Here is a 19,411-nt window from a genome sequence, read left to right as displayed (position 1 = left end):
CCCCAACCCCCATGTACCCCCCAGCCCCCCCCCCACTCACCCTGGCAGCCCCGCTGGACGCCCCCCCCGCGGTGCAGCGCGTCCCCCAGCAGGTCGGGCAGGCGCCCGTTGAGGTCGAGGGAGGCCAGGCAGCCCTGGAAGCCCCCCCGCGAGGCCACCAGGCGCGGCAGGCGCCCCAGCAGCGCCCGAGGGGCCCCCCCACGAACAGCTCCCCTGGGGGGGGGCACCGGGTGTCGGGGGGGGGGGCACAGGGGGGGAGACCCCACTGACAACCCCTTCCATCACCCCCCTTCCATCACCCCCTCTTCCATCACCCCCCTTTACAGACCCCCCTTGGGTGACCCCCCCCCTTTATAGCCCCCCCATAGGTGCCCCCCCCCATTGGTGCCCCCCCATAGGTGTCCTCCCCCATAGGTGCCCCCCGTAGGCACCCCCCCCCAGGTTCACCCCCCCCATAGGTGCCCCCCCATAGGCACCCCCATAGGTGCCCCCCCACAGGTTCCGCCCCCATAGGCGCCCCCCCCCCCCCCCATAGCTGCCTCCCCCATGGGTGCCCCCCACAGGACCCCCCCATAGGCGCCCCCCATAGATTCCCCCCACAGGTCCCCCCCCCCAGGTCCCCCCCCATGGGCGCCCCCCAGCTGCCCCCCCCCATAGGTACCCCCCATAGGTTCCCCCCACAGGTGTCCCCCCCCCATAGCTGTCCCCCCATAGATGCCCCCCCATAGGTTCCCCCCACTCACCCCCCCCCATAGGCTCCCCCCACACAGGTCCCCCCCCCCATAGCTGTCCCCCCATAGGCACCCCCCATAGGTTCCCCCCCACAGCTCCCCCCCCCCATAGGTACCCCCCCCATAGGCGCCCTCCCCCATGTCCCCCCCCATACGTCCCCCCCCATAGTTGCCCCCCCCCATAGGTTCCCCCCCCTCGCCCCCCCCAGCTCCCCCCCCCCACAGGTCCCCCCCAATATGTTCCCCCCATAGATGCCCCCCCCATAGGCACCCCCCCCCAGGTGTCCCCCCCATAGGTGCCCTCCCCACAGGTCCCCCTCCATAGGTGCCCCCCCATAAGTGCCCCCCCAGCTCTCCCCCTTATAGGCTCCCCCCCCGACAGGTCCCCCCCCCATAGGTTCCCCCCACAGGTTCCCCCCCCCACAGGTTCCCCCCCCAGGTGCCCCCCCCCATAGGCATCCCCCCCCACAGGTTCCCCCCCACAGGTCCCCCCCCTATAAGTGCCCCCCCCCAGCTCCCCCCCCCATAGGTTCCCCCCCCACAGGTCCCCCCCCCATAGCTGTCCCCCCATAGGCACCCCCCCCATAGGTTCCCCCCCCACAGCTCCCCCCCCCCCATAGGTGCCCCCCCCATAGGCGCCCCCCCAGGTGCCCCCCCCATAGGTACCCCCCCCACAGGTTCCCCCCCACAGGTCCCCCCCCTATAAGTGCCCCCCCAGCTCCCCCCCCATAGGTTCCCCCCCCACAGGTCCCCCCCCCCCTTAGCTGTCCCCCCATAGGCACCCCCCCATAGGTTCCCCCCCCATAGGCTCCCCCCCCCACAGGTGTCCCCCCCCCCCACAGGTCCCCCCCCCAATATGTTCCCCCCCCCATAGATGCCCCCCCCCATAGGCACCCCCCAGGTCCCCCCCCCCCCATAGGTGCCCTCCCCACAGGTCCCCCCTCCATAGATGCCCCCCCCATAGATGCCCCCCCCCAGCTCCCCCCCCCCCCAGGTCCCCCCCCCCAATATGTTCCCCCCCCCCCCTAGGTTCCCCCCCCCCCCATAGGTTCCCCCCCCAGCTCCCCCCCCCAGGTTCCCCCCCCATAGATGCCCCCCCCCCCCCCCCCCCTCGCCCCCCCCCCCCGCTCACCCTTCAGGTCGAGGTTGCGCGCCCCCTGGCCGTGCTGGGTGACGGGGCGCCCGTCCACCCGCAGCGCGTGCAGGGCGCCCCCCTCGCGGGCCACGGCCACCTCGTGCCAGCGCCCGTCGTGCAGCGGCTGCTCCGAGTTGCCCTTCATCAGCGAGGGGCCGTCGCCCAGGTCGAACACGTAGTGGATGTACCTGCACCGGGGGGGGGGGGCCTGAGCCAGGGGGGCGGGGCCTGAGCCAGGGGCGGGGCCTGAGCCAGGGGCGGGGCCTGAGCCAGGGGGCGGGGCCTGAGCCAGGGGGCGTGGCCTGAGTCAGGGGGCGGGGCCTGAGTCAGGGGGCGGGGCCTGAGCCAGGGGGCGGGGCCTGAGCCAGGGGGCGGGGCCTGAGCCAGGGGGCGTGGCCTGAGTCAGGGGGCGGGGCCTGAGTCAGGGGGCGGGGCCTGAGTCAGGGGCGGGGCCTGAGCCAGGGGGCGGGGCCTGAGTCAGGGGGCGGGGCCTGAGCCAGGGGGCGGGGCCTGAGTCAGGGGGCGGGGCCTGAGTCAGGGGGCGGGGCCTGAGCCAGGGGGCGGGGCCTGAGTCAGGGGGCGGGGCCTGAGCCAGGGGGCGGGGCCTGAGTCAGGGGGCGGGGCCTGAGCCAGGGGGCGTGGCCTGAGTCAGGGGGCGGGGCCTGAGCCAGGGGGCGGGGCCTGAGCCAGGGGGCGGGGCCTGAGCCAGGGGGCGGGGCCTGAGCCCGAGGGGCGTGGCCTGAGTCAGGGGGCGGGGCCTGAGCCCGGGGGGTGGTCTGAGCCAGGGGGCGGGGCCTGAGTCAGGGGGGCGTGGCCTGAGCCAGGGGCGGGGTCTGAGTCAGGGGGCGGGGTCTGAGTCAGGGGGCGGGGCCTGAGTCAGGGGGCGGGGCCTGAGTCAGGGGGCGGGGCCTGAGCCAGGGGGCGTGGCCTGAGCCAGGGGGCGTGGCCTGAGCCAGGGGGCGGGGCCTGAGTCAGGGGGGCGGGGCCTGAGCCAGGGGGCGTGGCCTGAGTCAAGGGGCGGGGCCTGAGTCAGGGGGCGTGGCCTGAGTCAGGGGGCGTGGCCTGAGTCAGGGGGCGGGGCCTGAGTCAGGGGGCGGGGCCTGAGTCAGGGGGCGGGGCCTGAGCCAGGGGGCGGGGCCTGAGCCAGGGGGCGTGGCCTGAGTCAGGGGGCGGGGCCTGAGCCAGGGGGCGGGGCCTGAGCCAGGGGGCGTGGTCTGAGCCAGGGGGCGGGGCCTGAGTCAGGGGGCGGGGCCTGAGTCAGGGGGCGGGGCCTGAGTCAGGGGGCGTGGCCTGAGCCAGGAGGCGGGGCCTGACCGAAGGGGGCGGGGCCTGACCGGAGGGGGAGGGGCCTGAGCCCAGGGGGCCATCGCCCAGGTTGAAGACGTAATGGGGGTACCTAAGGCGGGGGGCGTGGTCTGCACCCAAGGGGCGTGGCCTGAGCCCAGGGGGCGTGGTCTGAGCCCGGGGGCGGGGCCTGACCAAAGGGGGAGGGGCCTGAGCTCGGGGGGGCGGGGTCTGAACGGAGGGGGCGGGGCCTGAGCGGAGGGGCGGGGCTGATTAAAAGGGGAGGGGCCTGAGCCCAGGGGGACGTCCCCAGGATCCCACGGGGGTCCGGGAGGTCCCCGAGGTCCCCGAGAGGCTCAGGGGGTCCCCAGGAGGTCCCTGAGCACCCCAAGGTCCCCCGGAGGCCCCCAACCTCCCCAAGCACCCCAGGAGGTCCCTGAGGTCCCCCAGGAGGTCCCCAAGCACCCCCAGGTCCCCAAGAGGTCCCCAGGAGGTCCCCAAGCACCCCAAGAGGTCCCCAGGAGCTCCCCAAGGTCCCCAGGAGGTCCCCAAGCACCCCAAGAGCTCCCCAAGGTCCCCCAGAAGGTCCCCAAGCACCCCCTAAGGCCTCCAGGACCCCCCCAACCCCGCCCCAACCCCCCCAATCCCCCCCAAGGTCCCCCAGGAGATCCCCAAGAGGTTCCCAGGAGGCCCCCGAGCACCCCAAGAGGTCCCCAAGCACCCCAGGAGCTCCCCAAGGTCCCCCATCACCCCCAGGTCCCCAGGAGGTCCCCAAGCACCCCAAGAGGTCCCCAGGAGCACCCCAAGGTCCCCTAGGAGGTCCCCAAGGTCCCCAAGCTCCTCGATCACCCCCAGGTCCCCAGGAGGTCCCCAAGCACCCCAAGAGGTCCCCAGGAGCACCCCAAGGTCCCCTAGGAGGTCCCCAAGGTCCCCAAGCTCCTCGATCATCCCCAGGTCCCCAGGAGGTCCCCAAGCACCCCAAGAGGTTCCCAGAAGGTCCCCGAGCGCCCCAAGAGGTCTCCAAGGTCCCCCAGGAGATCCCCAAGAGGTCCCCAGGAGGCCCCCAAGCACCCCAAGAGGTCCCCCAGGAGGTCCCCAAGTACCCCAAGAGGTCCCCAGGAGCTCCCCAAGGTCCCCTAGGAGGTCCCCAAGGTCCCCAAGCTCCCTGATCACCCCCAGGTCCCCCAGGAGATCCCCAAGGTCCCCTAGGAGGCCCCCAAGCACCCCAAGAGGTCCCCGTGAGGTCCCCAAGCACCTCAAGAGCTCCCCAAGGTCCCCCAGAAGGTCCCCAAGCACCCCCTCAGGCCTCCAGGACCCCCCCCAACCCCCCCAAACCCCCCCAATCCCCCCTAAGGTCCCCCAGGAGATCCCCAAGAGGTTCCCAGGAGGTCCCCAAGCGCCCCAAGAGGTCTCCAAGGTCCCCCAGAAGATCCCCAAGAGGTTCCCAGGAGGTCCCCAAGGTCCCCGAGGTCCCCAAGCTCCCCAAGAGGTTCCCAGAAGGTCCCCGAGCACCCCAAGAGGTCCCCAGGAGCTCCCCAAGGTCCCCGAGGTCCCCAAGCTCCCCAAGAGGTTCCCAGAAGGTCCCCGAGCACCCCAAGAGGTCCCCAGGAGGCCCCTGAGCACCCCAAGAGGTCCCCAGGAGCTCCCCAAGGTCCCCGAGGTCCCCAAGCTCCCCAAGAGGTTCCCAGAAGGTCCCCGAGCACCCCAAGAGGCCCCCATGAGGTCCCCAAGCTCCCTAGGAGCTCCCCAAGGTCCCCCAGCAGGTCCCCAAGCACCCCAAGAGGTCCCCAAGGTCCCCCAGCAGGTCCCCAAGCACCCCAAGAGGTCCCCAAGAGCTCCCCAAGGTCCCCCAGAAGGTCCCCGAGCACCCCCTAAGGCCTCCAAACCCCCCCCCCAACCCCCCCCCAACCCCCTCACCCCTTGACGAGCTCGACGGCCAGGAAGTCGTTGCCGTCGCCGCCGTTGAAGAGCAGGAGGCCGTCGGGGGCCGAGGTGCGGAACTGGAAGAAGAGGTGCATGGAGCCGTAGGCCTGCAGCGTGGCCAGCGCCACGTAGGAGCCGCGGCCCCGGAAGGCCACGGGGTCGGCCACGATGGCGCGGCGGCCGAAGCGGGCGTTGAGCTCGCAGGCGGAGCTGAGGTCGCCGTTCTTGCAGAGGTCGAGGTAGGGGAGGCCGTTGAAGAGGAGGCCGCTGAGGTGGCCCAGGAAGTTGGAGGGGACGGCGGCCAGGAAGCGCCGCTCCGTCACCATCCCCGTCTCGATGCTGTGCAGCTCCAGGCGGGTGTGGGCGCCCGACAGCTGGCCTGCGGGGACGGGGATGGGGGGACGGGGATGAGGGGGGCGGCGTGTGGGGAGCGAGGTCCCCGAGGGGCTCCGTGTCCGCGTGTCACGGCCCCGAGTCCCCGTGGAGCTCCATGGCCATACACCGTGTCCCCAAGTCCCCGTGGGGCCTCGTGGCCGTGTGCCATGGCCCCAAGTCCCCATGGGGTTTCGTGTCCACGTGTCACAGCCCCAAGTCCCCATGGAGCTCCACGTCCACGTGCCATGGCCCCAAGTCCCCATGGGGTTTCGTGTCCATGTGCCGTGACCCCAAGTCCCCATGGAGCTCCACGTCTGCGTGTCACGGCCCCGAGTCCCCGTGGAGCTCCACGTCCACGTGCCATGGCCCCAAATCCCCATGGGGTTTCCTGTCCACGTGTCACGGCCCCAAATTGCCACGGATCTCCATGGCCGTGTGTCTTGGCCCCAAGTCCCCACGGGGTTTCGTGTCCGTGTGTCATCACCCATGGACCTGTGACCCCATGGTCCAAGTCCCCATGGGGCCTCGTGTCCATGTGCCGTGACTTCAAGTCCCCGTGGGGCTCCACGTCCACGTGCCGTGGCCCCAAATCCCCATGGGGTTTCGTGTCCATGCCCCACGGCCCCAAGTCCCTGTGGAGCTCCACGGCCATACACCGTGTCCCCAAGTCCCCATGGGGCCTCATGGCCGTGTGTCACGGCCCCAAGTCCCCATGGGGTTTCGTGTCCGTGTGTCATCACCCATGGACCTGTGACCCCATGGATCAAGTCCCCGTGGGGCTCCACGTCCACGTGCCATGGCCCCAAATCCCCATGGGGTTTCGTGTCCTTGCCCCACAGCCCCAAGACCCCGTGGAGCTCCATGGCCATACACCGTGTCCCCAAGTCCCCGTGGGGCCTCGTGGCCGTGTGTCACGGCCCCAGATCCCCACGGGGTTTCGTGTCCATGTGCCGCGACCCCAAGTCCCCATTTGAGCTCCATGGCCATACACCGTGTCCCCAGGTCCCCAAGGGGCTTCGTGTCCACGTGTCATCACCCATGGACCTGTGACCCCATGGATCAAGTCCCCATGGGGCCTCGTGTCCATGTGCCATGACCCATAGACCTATGACCCCATGGTCCAAGTCCCCATGGAGCTCCACGGCCGTGTGTCATGGCCCCAGATCCCCACGGGGTTTCGTGTCCATGCGCCGTGACCCCAAGTCCCCGTGGAGCTCCATGGCCATACACCGTGTCCCCAAGTCCCCGTGGGGCCTCGTGGCCGTGTGCCATGGCCCCAAGTCCCCGTGGAGCCCCATGGCCGTGTGCCGTGACCCCAAGTCCCCGTGGAGCTCCACGGCCGTGTGCCATGGCCCCAAATCCCCGTGGGGCTGCGTGTCCCCGTGCCATGGCCCCATGGAGCTCCAGGACCCCCTCCCATGTCCCCATAAACTCCCCCACATCCCCATGTCCCCATAGACCCCCTCCCACATCCCTGTGGACCCCACAGTCCCCCTCCCATGTCCCCACAGACCCCCCATGACCCCAAAGACCCCCCCAATGTCCCCAAAGCCCCCCCCATCCCCATAGCCCCCCCCCCCAAGTCCCCAAAGACCCGAAGACCCCCTCCCACATTCCACAGACCCCCGTCCCCATAGACCCCCCCCCATCCCCACAGACCCCCCACCCCAGCCCCCCCCCGTCCCCATAGACCCCCCCCAACCCCCCCAAGCCCCCCCCAACCCCCCCAAGCCCCCTACCCTCGACGGTGACGTTGTCGACGGAGAGCTGGAGGCTGCGCCCGCGGCGCAGGACGCGCACGCTGTGCCACTCGTTGTCGTCCAGCCGCTGCCCCGCCACCAGCGTCTCGGGGCCCTTGCCTGCGCCAGGCCGTCAGCGCACGCCCGGGGCACGCCCGGGGCACGCTCGGGGCACGCTCGGGGCACACTCAGGGCACCCAACGTACACCCAGCGGGCGCCCGGGGCACCCAGCGCGCACCCAGGGCAACCAACGTACACCCAGTGGGCGCCCAACATGCAACCAGTGCACACTCGGCACGCCCAGGGCACACTCAGCACACTCAGGGCACACTCAGGGCACACTCAGGGCACACTCAGGGCACCCAGCACACACCCAGGGCACCCAACATACACCCAGGGCACACTCAGGGCACACTCAGGGCACACTCAGGGCACCCAGCACACACCCAGGGCACACTCAGGGCACCCAACGTACACCCAGCGGGCGCCCGGGGCACCCAGCACGCACCCAGGGCACCCAACGTACATCCAGTGGGCGCCCAACATGCAACCAGTGCACACTCGGCACACCCAGGGCACACCCAGTGCACACTCAGGGCACCCAGCACACACCCAGGGCACCCAACATACACCCAGGGCACACTCAGGGCACACTCAGGGCACACTCAGGGCACCCAGCACACACCCAGGGCACACTCAGGGCACCCAACGTACACCCAGCGGGCGCCCGGGGCACCCAGCACGCACCCAGGGCACCCAACGTACATCCAGTGGGCGCCCAACATGCAACCAGTGCACACTCGGCACGCCCAGGGCACACCCAGTGCACACTCAGGGCACCCAGCACACACCCAGGGCACCCAACATACACCCAGGGCACACTCAGGGCACACTCAGGGCACCCAGCGTACACCCAGCACGCACCCAGGGCACCCAACATGCACCCAGTGCACACTCGGCACACCCAGGGCACACTCGGCGCGCCCAGTGCACACCCAGTGCACACTCAGGGCACCCAGCACACACCCAGGGCACCCTATAAACACCCAGTGGGCACCCAGGGCACCCAGCGTGCACCCAGTGCACCCAACGTACATCCAGTGCGCACCCAACACGCACCCAGTGCACACTCGGCACATCCAGTGCACACCCAGGGCACACTCAGGGCACCCAGCACACACCCAGTGCACACTCAAGGCACGCTCGGGCACCCAACGTACACCCAGCGGGCGCCCAGGGCACACAACATACATCCAGTGCGCACCCAACACGCACCCAGTGCACAGTCGGCACACCCAGGGCACACTCGGCACACCCAGTGCACACCCAGTGCACACTCAGGGCACCCAGCACACACCCAGGGCACCCAACGTATGCCCAGTGCACACTCGGGGCACGCTCAGGGCACCCTACATACACCCAGTGAGCACCCAAGGCACCCAGCATGCACCCAAGGCACCCAACACGCACCCAGTGCACACTCGGCACACCCAAGGCACACTCAGTGCACACTCAGGGCACCCAGCACACACCCAGGGCACCCAACATACACCCAGTGCACACTCAGGGCACACTCAGGGCACCCAACGTACACCCGGTGGGCACCCAACATACATCCAGTGCACACCCAACACGCACCCAGTGCACTCTCGGCACACCCAGGGCACACTCAGGGCACCCAGCACACCCAACATACACCCAGTGTGCAGCCAGAGCACCCAGCATGCGCCCAACACACACCCAGTGCACACTCAGGGCACACTCAGGGCACCCAACGTACACCCAGTGGGCACCCAGGGCACCCAGTGTGTACCCGGGGCACACCCAGCACACACCCAATACACACTCTGCACACCCAGTGCACACCCAGCATGCCTGGGGCACACTCAGAGCACACTCGGGGCACACCCAGCACACACTCAGGGCACCCAACATACACCCAGTGGGCACCCAGAGCACCCAGCGTGCACCCAGTGCACACTCAGCACACGTCCAGTGCACCCAGTGCACCCCCAGCACACCCAACTCACACCCAGGGCACCCAATGCACACTCAGGGCACCCAGCACACACCCAGCGCACCCCGTACACACCCAGTACACCCAATGCACACCCAGCGCACACCCAGCGCACACCCAGCACCCACCGTGCACGCGCAGACACCAGAGCACCGTGCACAACCACACACCTAAAGCCCCGTGCACACTCACCCCCCCCCCCCAGCAAACACACTCAGCCCCGTGCACACCCGCACGCTCACAAGCGCTGCACACGAGCACACGGGGCGTGCACGTGCCTTGCACACGCTTGTGCCAGCCCAGCCATGGGGCACCAGCGTGTGCACCAGCCGGGGGACACGCGGGGGGGACACAGGAGGGGACACGGGGTGGGGAGGGGGAGCATGCAGAGAGGGTGGGGGTGCACACGCGTGTGCACGTGCACACGTGTGTGCGCACACATCCATGCACAGCTGCAGGACACGTGAACACACGTCCGCACGTCTGTGCACGGCCGTAACACTTGCACGCCTGTGCACAACCACAGGCCATACGTGTGCAACGTGTGTGCAAGGCTGCACACGCGTGTGCCCCCGCCCCAGGACACGCGATGGGGGCACGGGGGGGGGGGGGGGCGCCTGGGTCCTTGGGGACGGGGCCACCCTGGGGGGAGGGGGTCCTCGTGCAAGGGGACCACACTCACCTGCGTCCTCGCCGGGTCCGGGCGTGCGTGGCACACACGCGTGTCCCCTCCCCACACCACCCTCTGTGCACACGCGTGTGTCACTGGGACCCCCCCCGGCCGCTGCGCAGCCTTGCATGTGCGTAACACCAGCCCTTGCACACGCGCACGCCCCCAGGCCTTGCACACGTGTGCGCGTGGGCTTCTCACGCACGTGCCTCCCTCCTTGCACACGCCTGCGCATTTGCACGCCCCACACGCACCTCTTCTCGCACGACGGCGACAGCAGCGCCCCCCCCCACCCCCCCCACCGCACCCCTTGCACACGCGCGTGTCCCCAGTCCTTGCATGCGTGTGCAGTCCCCACACACACACACGTGTGCGTGTGCCCCCCCTTGCACAAACGCGTGCATTTACACCCCCTCTCCTTGCACCACGGCGACACACCACCCCTTGCACGCGCGCGTGCAACCCCCCTCCTTACCTGAATTCACACGGCGCCCCCCCCTACCCCCCCCCAGCCCGTCCCCACACGCGTGTGCACGGCCGGGACACACGCGTGTGTGCGGGGGGGGTTTCAGGAGACCTGGGGGGGCACCCAGGGGACCAAGGGGGCCCGGGGGGGGCAATCAAAGGGGGGGGGGAGCACCCAAAGGTGGGGGGGGGCACCCAAGGGGGGGAGCTGGGCACACAAGGGGGGGAGGGGGGCACACGAGGGTAGGGGGGGGGCACCCAGGGGTGGGGGGGGTGCACCCAGGGGTGGGGGGGGGACCCAGGCACCCCGGGGGGGGGCGGGGGGGGGCACACTTACTGGGGTGGCAGCCCACGCGCACGCAGTCTGGGGAGAGAAGAGAGCAGGATCAGGCCCTTCGCGCAGCCGCCGCCGGCGCCGGCCCCGGGGGACGAGCGGGGAGGGGGCCGGGGGGGGGCCGCGAGGTGCCGGGGGGGCGGGGGGGCGGGTAATGGGATTGGGATTGGGACGGCGGGATTGGGGTGGGGTGGGGTTAATGGGATTGGGGTGGGGTTAATGGGATTGGGGTGGGGATGATGGGATTGGGGTGGGGATAATGGGATTGGGGTGGGGATAATGGGATTGGGGTGGGATGGGGTTAATGGGATTAGGGTGGGGTTAATGGGATTGGAGGGGGATGGGATGGAGATAATGGGATTGGGATGGGGTTAATGGGATTGGGATTGGGACAGGGGGATTGGGGTGGGGATGATGGGATTGGGGTAGGATGGGGTTAATGGGATTGGGATGGGGTTAATGGGATTGGGGTGGGATTAATGGGATTGGGGTGGGGATAATGGGATTGGGGTGGGATGGGGTTAATGGGATTAGGGTGGGGTTAATGGGATTGGAGGGGGATGGGATGGAGATAATGGGATTGGGATGGGGTTAATGGGATTGGGATTGGGACAGGGGGATTGGGGTGGGGATGATGGGATTGGGGTAGGATGGGGTTAATGGGATTGGGATGGGGTTAATGGGATTGGGGTGGGATTAATGGGATTGGGGTGGGGATGATGGGATTGGGGTGGGATGGGGTTAATGGGATTAGGGTGGGGTTAATGGGATTGGAGGGGGATGGGATGGAGATAATGGGATTGGAATGGGGTTAATGGGATTGGGATTGGGACAGGGGGATTGGGGTGGGGATGATGGGATTGGGGTAGGATGGGGTTAATGGGATTGGGGTGGGATTAATGGGATTGGGGTGGGGATGATGGGATTGGGGTGGGGATGATGGGATTGGGGTGGGATGGGGTTAATGGGATTAGGGTGGGGTTAATGGGATTGGAGGGGGATGGGATGGAGATAATGGGATTGGAATGGGGTTAATGGGATTGGGATTGGGACAGGGGGATTGGGGTGGGGATGATGGGATTGGGGTAGGATGGGGTTAATGGGATTGGGATGGGGTTAATGGGATTGGGGTGGGATTAATGGGATTGGGGTGGGGATGATGGGATTGGGGTGGGATGGGGTTAATGGGATTAGGGTGGGGTTAATGGGATTGGAGGGGGATGGGATGGAGATAATGGGATTGGAATGGGGTTAATGGGATTGGGATTGGGACAGGGGGATTGGGGTGGGGATGATGGGATTGGGGTAGGATGGGGTTAATGGGATTGGGGTGGGATTAATGGGATTGGGGTGGGGATGATGGGATTGGGGTGGGGATGATGGGATTGGGGTAGGATGGGGTTAATGGGATTGGGGTGGGATTAATGGGATTGGGGTGGGGATGATGGGATTGGGATGGGGATAATGGGATTGGGGTGGGATGGGATGGAAATAATGGGATTGGGATGGGGTGGGGATAATGCAATTGGGATGGGGTTAATGGGATTGGGATGGGGATGATGGGATTGGGGTGGGATTGGATGGAGATAATGGGATTGGGATGGGGATAATGGGATTGGGGTGGGGATGATGGGATTGGGGTGGGGATGATGGGATTGGGATGGGATGGGGTTAATGGGATTGGGGTGGGGATGATGGGATTGGGATGGGGATAATGGGATTGGGATTGGGACGGCGGGATTGGGGTGGGGATGATGGGATAGGATGGGGTGGGGTTAATGGGATTGGGGTGGGATTGGATGGAGATAATGGGATTGGGGTAGGGATAATGGGATTGGGATGGGGATAATGGGATTGGGGTGGGATGGGGTTAATGGGATTGGGGTGGGATGGGATGGAAATATTGGGATTGGGATGGGGTGGGGATAATGGGATTGGGATTGGGATGGTGGGATTGGGGTGGGATGGGGTTAATGGGATTGGGGTGGGGATGACAGGATTGGGGTGGGATTGGAATAATGGGATTGGGGTGGGGTTAAAGGGATTGGGGTGGGGATGATGGGATTGGGATGGGGATAATGGGATTGGGATGGGGATAATGGGATTGGGATGGGAATATTGGGATTGGGATGGGATGGGGTTAATGGGATTGGGGTGGGGTTAATGGGATTGGGGTGGGGATGATGGGATTGGGGTGGATGGGATGGAAATAATGGGATTGGGATGGGGTGGGGATAATGGGATTGGGATGGGGTTAATGGGATTGGGATGGGGATGATGGGATTGGGGTGGGATTGGATGGAGATAATGGGATTGGGAAGGGGATAATGGGATTGGGGTGGGGATGATGGGATTGGGATGGGATGGGGTTAATGGAATTGGGGTGGGGATGATGGGATTGGGATGGGGATAATGGGATTGGGATTGGGACGGTGGGATTGGGGTGGGGATGATGGGATAGGATGGGGTGGGGTTAATGGGATTGGGGTGGGATTGGATGGAGATAATGGGATTGGGGTAGGGATAATGGGATTGGGATGGGGATAATGGGATTGGGATGGGATGGGGTTAATGGGATTGGGGTGGGATGGGATGGAAATATTGGGATTGGGATGGGGTGGGGATAATGGGATTGGGATTGGGATGGTGGGATTGGGGTGGGATGGGGTTAATGGGATTGGGGTGGGGATGACAGGATTGGGGTGGGATTGGAATAATGGGATTGGGGTGGGGTTAAAGGGATTGGGGTGGGGATGATGGGATTGGGATGGGGATAATGGGATTGGGGTGGGGTTAATGGGATTGGGATGGGATGGGATGGAAATAATGGGATTGGGATGGGGATGATGGGATTGGGGTGGGGATGATGGGATTGGGGTGGGATGGGTTAATGGGATTGGGGTGGGGATGATGGGATTGGGGTGGGGTTAATGGGATTGGGGTGGGGTTAATGGGATTGGGGTGGGGATGATGGGATTGGGGTGGGGTTAATGGGATTGGGATGAGGATGACGGGATTGGGATGGGGGGGTCGGGGGGGGGGGGGCTGAGGCACCTCGCGGCCGGGCGATCCCGGCCCCCTCGCAGGGCCCAGCCCGGGGGGAGGGGGCGCAGCTGATCCCGGGGGATCCCGGGGGGGGATCCGGGGGGATCGGGCGCCCCAGGGCTGGGCCCCCCCTCGTCAACCGCTGCGGGGCGGCGGGGGCAAGCGCGCCGGGACCGGGGGGGGGGGGGCCCCAAAACCATGGGGTGGGATCCCCAATCCCATGGGGGGTCCCCAATCCCATGGGGGGGGTCCCCAATCCCATGGGGGGTCCCCAATCCCATAGGGGCGGCCCCAATCCCACGGGGGGGTCCCCAGTCCCATAGCGGGGTCCCCGATCCCGTGGGGGGGGGCCAATCCCATAGGGGCGGCCCCAATCCTATGGGGGGGGTCCCCAATCCCATGGGGGGTCCCCAATCCCATGGGGGGGTCCCCGATCCCATGGGGGTCCCCAATCCCATAGGGGGGGGTCCCCAATCCCATAGGGGGGGGTCCTCAATCCCATGGGGGGTCCCCAATCCCATAGCGGGGTCCCCAATCCCATGGGGGGTTCCCAATCCCATAGGGGCGGCCCCAATCCTATGGGGGGGGTCCCCAATCCCATGGGGGGTCCCCGATCCCATGGGGGGGTCCCCAATCCCATGGGGGTCCCCAATCCCATAGGGGGGGGTCCCCAATCCCATAGGGGCAGCCCCAATCCTATGGGGGGGGGTCCCCAATCCCATAGCGGGGTCCCCGATCCCATGGGGGGTCCCCGATCCCATGGGGGGGGGTCCCCAATCCCATGGGAGGTCCCCAATCCTATGGGGGGGGTCCTCAATCCCATGGGGGGTCCCCGATCCCATGGGGGGGTCCCCAATCCCATGGGGGGTCCCCAATCCCATAGCGGGGTCCCCGATCCCATGGGGGGGTCCCCAATCCCATGGGGGGTCCCCAATCCCATAGCGGGGTCCCCAATCCCATGGGGGGTTCCCAATCCCATAGGGGCGGCCCCAATCCTATGGGGGGGGTCCCCAATCCCATGGGGGGTCCCCGATCCCATGGGGGGTCCCCAATCCCATGGGGGGGGGGTCCTTAATCCCATGGGGGATCCCCAATCCCATAGGGGCGGCCCCAATCCTATGGGGGGGGGGTCCCCAATCCCATGGGGGGTCCCCAATCCCATGGGGGGGTCCCCAATCCCATGGGGGGGGGGCAATCCCACGGGGGGGGTCCCCAATCCCATAGGAGGTCCCCGATCCCATGGGGGGGGGCCCAATCCCATGAGGGGGGCCCCGAACCCATAGTGGGGTCCTGAATCCCATAGGGGGGCCTCCGACCCCTTGGGGGGGTCCCCGATCCCACGGGGGGGGTCCCCAAACCCATGGGGGGGGGTCCCCAAACCCATGGGGGGGGGTCCCCAAACCCTCAGGGGGGGTCCCTGAGCCCACAGGGAACCCGCAGCCCCGTAGAGGGGGGGGCCCCATTTCTATGGGGCTCGGGGGGGGACCCCAATCCTGGGGGGGGGTCCCAGCCCCTTTAGGGGGGTCCCGGCCCCTCTGGGGGGGTCCCAGCCCCTTTGGGGGGGTCCCGGCGCTGTGCCCCGGGGGGGGGGGGGGCAGTGGGGGGGACACGAAGGCTCCAAACCCGCAGGGTGGGGAGGGGGGAGCGGGGTGGGGGGGGGGGGGGGGGGGGACACGCGATGGGGACGCGGGTGCCCGAGTCGGCCCCGGCGCCGTTTTGGGGGATTCGGGGCCGTTTTGGGGAGCCAGGGCGATTTTAGGGCCCCGGACACCATTTTGGGGTCCCAGGCACCATTTTGGGGTCCCAGGCATCATTTTGGGGTCCCAGGCATCATTTTGGGGTCCCAAGCACTGCTTTAGGGACAATCTGAGGGTTCTGGGGACAATCTGGGGGCTCTGGGCACTATTTTGGGGCCCACTTTGGCCTCTCGGGGACCATTTTAGGCCCCTCAGCGCTGTTTTGGGGACGATTTGGGGATATTAGGGACAATTTTGGGGTGCTGGGCACCATTTTGGGGCCCACATTGGCCTCTCGGGCACCATTTTAGGCCCCTATGCACTGATTTGGGGACAATTTGGGGACGTTTGGGACAATTTAGGGACGTTGGGGACCATTTGGGGCCCACTTTAGCCTCCTGGGCACTATTTCGGCTCCCTAAACTCTGCTTTGGGGACGATCTGGGGACGTTAGGGACAATTTTGGGGCGCCAGGCACCATTTTGGGGCCCACGTTGGCCTCTCAGGCACCATTTTGGCTCCCTAAGCACTGTTTTGGGACAATTTGAGGATGTTGGGGACAATTTGGGGCTGTTAGGGACAATTTTGGGGCATTAGGCACCATTTCGGGGCCCACTTCGGCCTCCCAGGAGCCATTTTGTTGCCTTGAGCACTGTTTTGGGGGACAATTTGGGGACATTGGTGGCGATTTAGGGACATTAGGGACAATTTTGGGGCATTAGGCACCATTTTGGGGCCCACTTCGGCCTCCCAGGAGCCATTTTGTTGCCTTGAGCACTGTTTTGGGGACAATTTGGGGACACTGGGGACAATTTGGGGCTGTTAGGGACACTTTTGGGGCACCGGGCACCATTTTGGGGCCCACTTTGTCCTACTGGGCACCACTTTGGCTCCCTAAGCACTGTTTTGGGGACAATTTGAGGATGTTGGGGACAATTTGGGGCTGTTAGGGACAATTTTGGGCATTAGGCACCATTTTGGGGCCCACTTCGGCCTCCCAGGAGCCATTTTGTTGCCTTGAGCACTGTTTTGGGGACAATTTGGGGACACTGGGGACAATTTGGGGACGTTAGGGACACTTTTGGGCACTGGGTACCATTTTGGGGCCCACTTCGTCCTCTCGGGTGCCACTTTGGCTCCCTAAGCACTGTTTTGGGGACAATTTGAGGATGTTGGGGACAATTTGGGGCTGTTAGGGACAATTTTGGGGCATTAGGCACCATTTTGGGGCCCACTTCGGCCTCCCAGGAGCCATTTTGTTGCCTTGAGCACTGTTTTGGGGACAATTTGGGGACACTGGGGACAATTTGGGGACGTTAGGGACACTTTTGGGGCACTGGGTACCATTTTGGGGCCCACTTCGTCCTCTCGGGTGCCACTTTGGCTCCCTAAGCACTGTTTTGGGGACAATTTGAGGATCTTGGGGACAATTTTGGGGCTGTTAGGGACAATTTGGGGGCATTAGGCACCATTTTGGGGCCCTCTTTGGCCTCCCAGGAGCCATTTTGTTGCCTTGAGCACTGCTTTGGGGACAATTTGGGGACATTGGGGGTGATCTAGGGACATTAGGGACAATTTTGGGGCATTAGGCACCATTTTGGGGCCCACTTTGTCCTCCTGGGCACCACTTTGGTTCCCTGAGCACTGTTTTGGGGACGATCTCGAGACGATTTGGGGACGCTGGGTTGACAATTCGGGGACATTAGGGACAATTTTGGGGCGCCAGGCACCATTTTGGGCCCACGTTGGCCTCTCGGGCACCATTTTGGCTCCCTAAGCACTGTTTTGGGGACAATTTGGGGACATTGGGGACAATTTGGGGACGTTAGGGACACTTTTGGGGCACTGGGTACCATTTTGGGGCCCACTTTGTCCTACTGGGCACCACTTTGGCTCCCTAAGCACTGTTTTGGGGACAATTTGAGGATGTTGGGGACAATTTGGGGCTGTTAGGGACAATTTTGGGGCATTAGGCACCATTTTGGGGCCCACTTCGGCCTCCCAGGAGCCATTTTGTTGCCTTGAGCACTGTTTTGGGGACAATTTGGGGACACTGGGGACAATTTGGGGACGTTAGGGACACTTTTGGGGCACTGGGTACCATTTTGGGGCCCACTTCGTCCTCTCGGGTGCCACTTTGGCTCCCTAAGCACTGTTTTGGGGACAATTTGAGGATCTTGGGGACAATTTTGGGGCTGTTAGGGACAATTTGGGGCATTAGGCACCATTTTGGGGCCCTCTTTGGCCTCCCAGGAGCCATTTTGTTGCCTTGAGCACTGCTTTGGGGACAATTTGGGGACATTGGGGTGATCTAGGGACATTAGGGACAATTTTGGGGCATTAGGCACCATTTTGGGGCCCACTTTGTCCTCCTGGGCACCACTTTGGTTCCCTGAGCACTGTTTTGGGGACGATCTCGAGACGATTTGGGGACGCTGGGTTGACAATTCGGGGACATTAGGGACAATTTTGGGGCACCAGGCACCATTTTGGGGCCCACGTTGGCCTCTCAGGCACCATTTTGGCTCCCTAAGCACTGTTTTGGGGACAATTTGGGGACATTGGGGACAATTTGGGGACGTTAGGGACACTTTTGGGGCACTGGGTACCATTTTGGGGCCCACTTCGTCCTCTCGGGTGCCACTTTGGCTCCCTAAGCAGTGTTTTGGGGACAATTTGAGGATGTTGGGACAATTTGGGGCTGTTAGGGACAATTTTGGGGCGCCAGGCACCATTTCGGGGCCCACTTCGGCCTCCCAGGAGCCATTTTGTTGCCTCGAGCACTGCTTTGGGGACAATCTGGGGGACATCGGGGGCGATTCAGGGACATCAGGGACGATTTCGGGGCGCCGGGCGCCGTTTCGGGTCCCGCTTCGTCCCCCCGGGGGGGGGGGGGGGGGGGCGCAGTTTTCGGGACCTCACCCAGGTTGACGGTGAGCTTGATGCGGCCGGCGTCGAGCTCGAGGCGCAGCGTGTCGGCCGAGTGCCGCGAGGTGGTGGCCAGCACGAGGCCGTAGGCGCGCGGGGACATGAAGCGCAGCGCCACGTCCTCCGCCTCCGTGTGCGCCGCCCCCGGCACCAGGATCTTCAGGTACATGCTGCCGTCGTAGCTCAGCACCGCCGCCTCTGCGGGGACGCGGGGGTTAATTTTTTTTGGGGGGGGGCACACCTCGGGGACCCCCCCCCCCCACCTCCAGCCCCAGGGGTCCCCCCCCCCCAAGGCCAAGTGTCCCCGTACCCAAATGTCTCTGTCCCCAAATGTCTCTGTCCCCAAATGGCCCCCTCCCCAAATGGCCCCCTCCCCAAACACCCCCCTCCCCAAAACTCCCCCTCCCCAAACGCCCCCTCCCCAAATAGCCCCCTCTCCAACCCCCTCCCAAATCTCCCTGTCCCCAAATGTCCCCCCTCCCCAAATGACCCTGTCCCCAAACCCCCCATCCCCAAATACCCCTCCCCAAACGCCCCCCCCAAATCTCCTCCTCCCTGAACACCCCCAGCCCTGAACCTCCACCCCAAATACCCTCTCCCCAAATACCCCCCCACCCCCAAATCCCCCATCACCAACCCCCCCCCCCAAATTCTTCCTCCCCCCCAAACCCACCGTTCTCGCAGCGGGCCCCCAGGTACCTGGTGCCCAAATGTCCCCCTCCCCAAATACCCCCTCCCCAAATACCCGCTCCCCAAATACCCGCTCCCCAAATACCCCCCTCCCCAAATACCCCCCCCCCAAATCCCCCATCCCCAACCCCCCCCCCCATAAATCCCCCCCCCAAACCCACCGTTCTCGCAGCGGGCCCCCAGGTAGCCGGTGCCCAAATGTCCCCCTCCCCAAATACCCCCTCCCCAAATACCCCCTCCCCAAATACCCCCTCCCCAAACACCCCCCCAAATCCCCCCCCAACCCCACCGTTCTCGCAGCGGGCCCCCAGGTACCTGGTGCCCAAATACCCCCTCCC

At 65.8% G+C, this 19,411-nt stretch overlaps 1 protein-coding gene across 1 annotated transcript in view; it reads right to left on the bottom strand.

The window, feature by feature from the left end:
* LOC136788703 (neurexin-2-like) overlaps positions 1–19,411 on the bottom strand; it is an 83,623-nt gene that overhangs the window by 34,336 nt on the left and 29,876 nt on the right. The window contains 6 exon segments of the mRNA XM_066987333.1: positions 41–213; positions 1,860–2,054; positions 5,068–5,452; positions 7,188–7,307; positions 10,678–10,704; positions 18,378–18,581. Coding sequence (XP_066843434.1) covers positions 41–213; positions 1,860–2,054; positions 5,068–5,452; positions 7,188–7,307; positions 10,678–10,704; positions 18,378–18,581 — 1,104 coding nt within the window.

The sequence above is a fragment of the Anser cygnoides genome, chromosome W, assembly GCF_040182565.1.
Source record: "Anser cygnoides isolate HZ-2024a breed goose chromosome W, Taihu_goose_T2T_genome, whole genome shotgun sequence".
NCBI lineage: Eukaryota > Metazoa > Chordata > Aves > Anseriformes > Anatidae > Anser > Anser cygnoides.
Note: the sequence above shows the minus strand (reverse complement) of the source record. Positions and strands in the feature narration are given on the sequence as shown.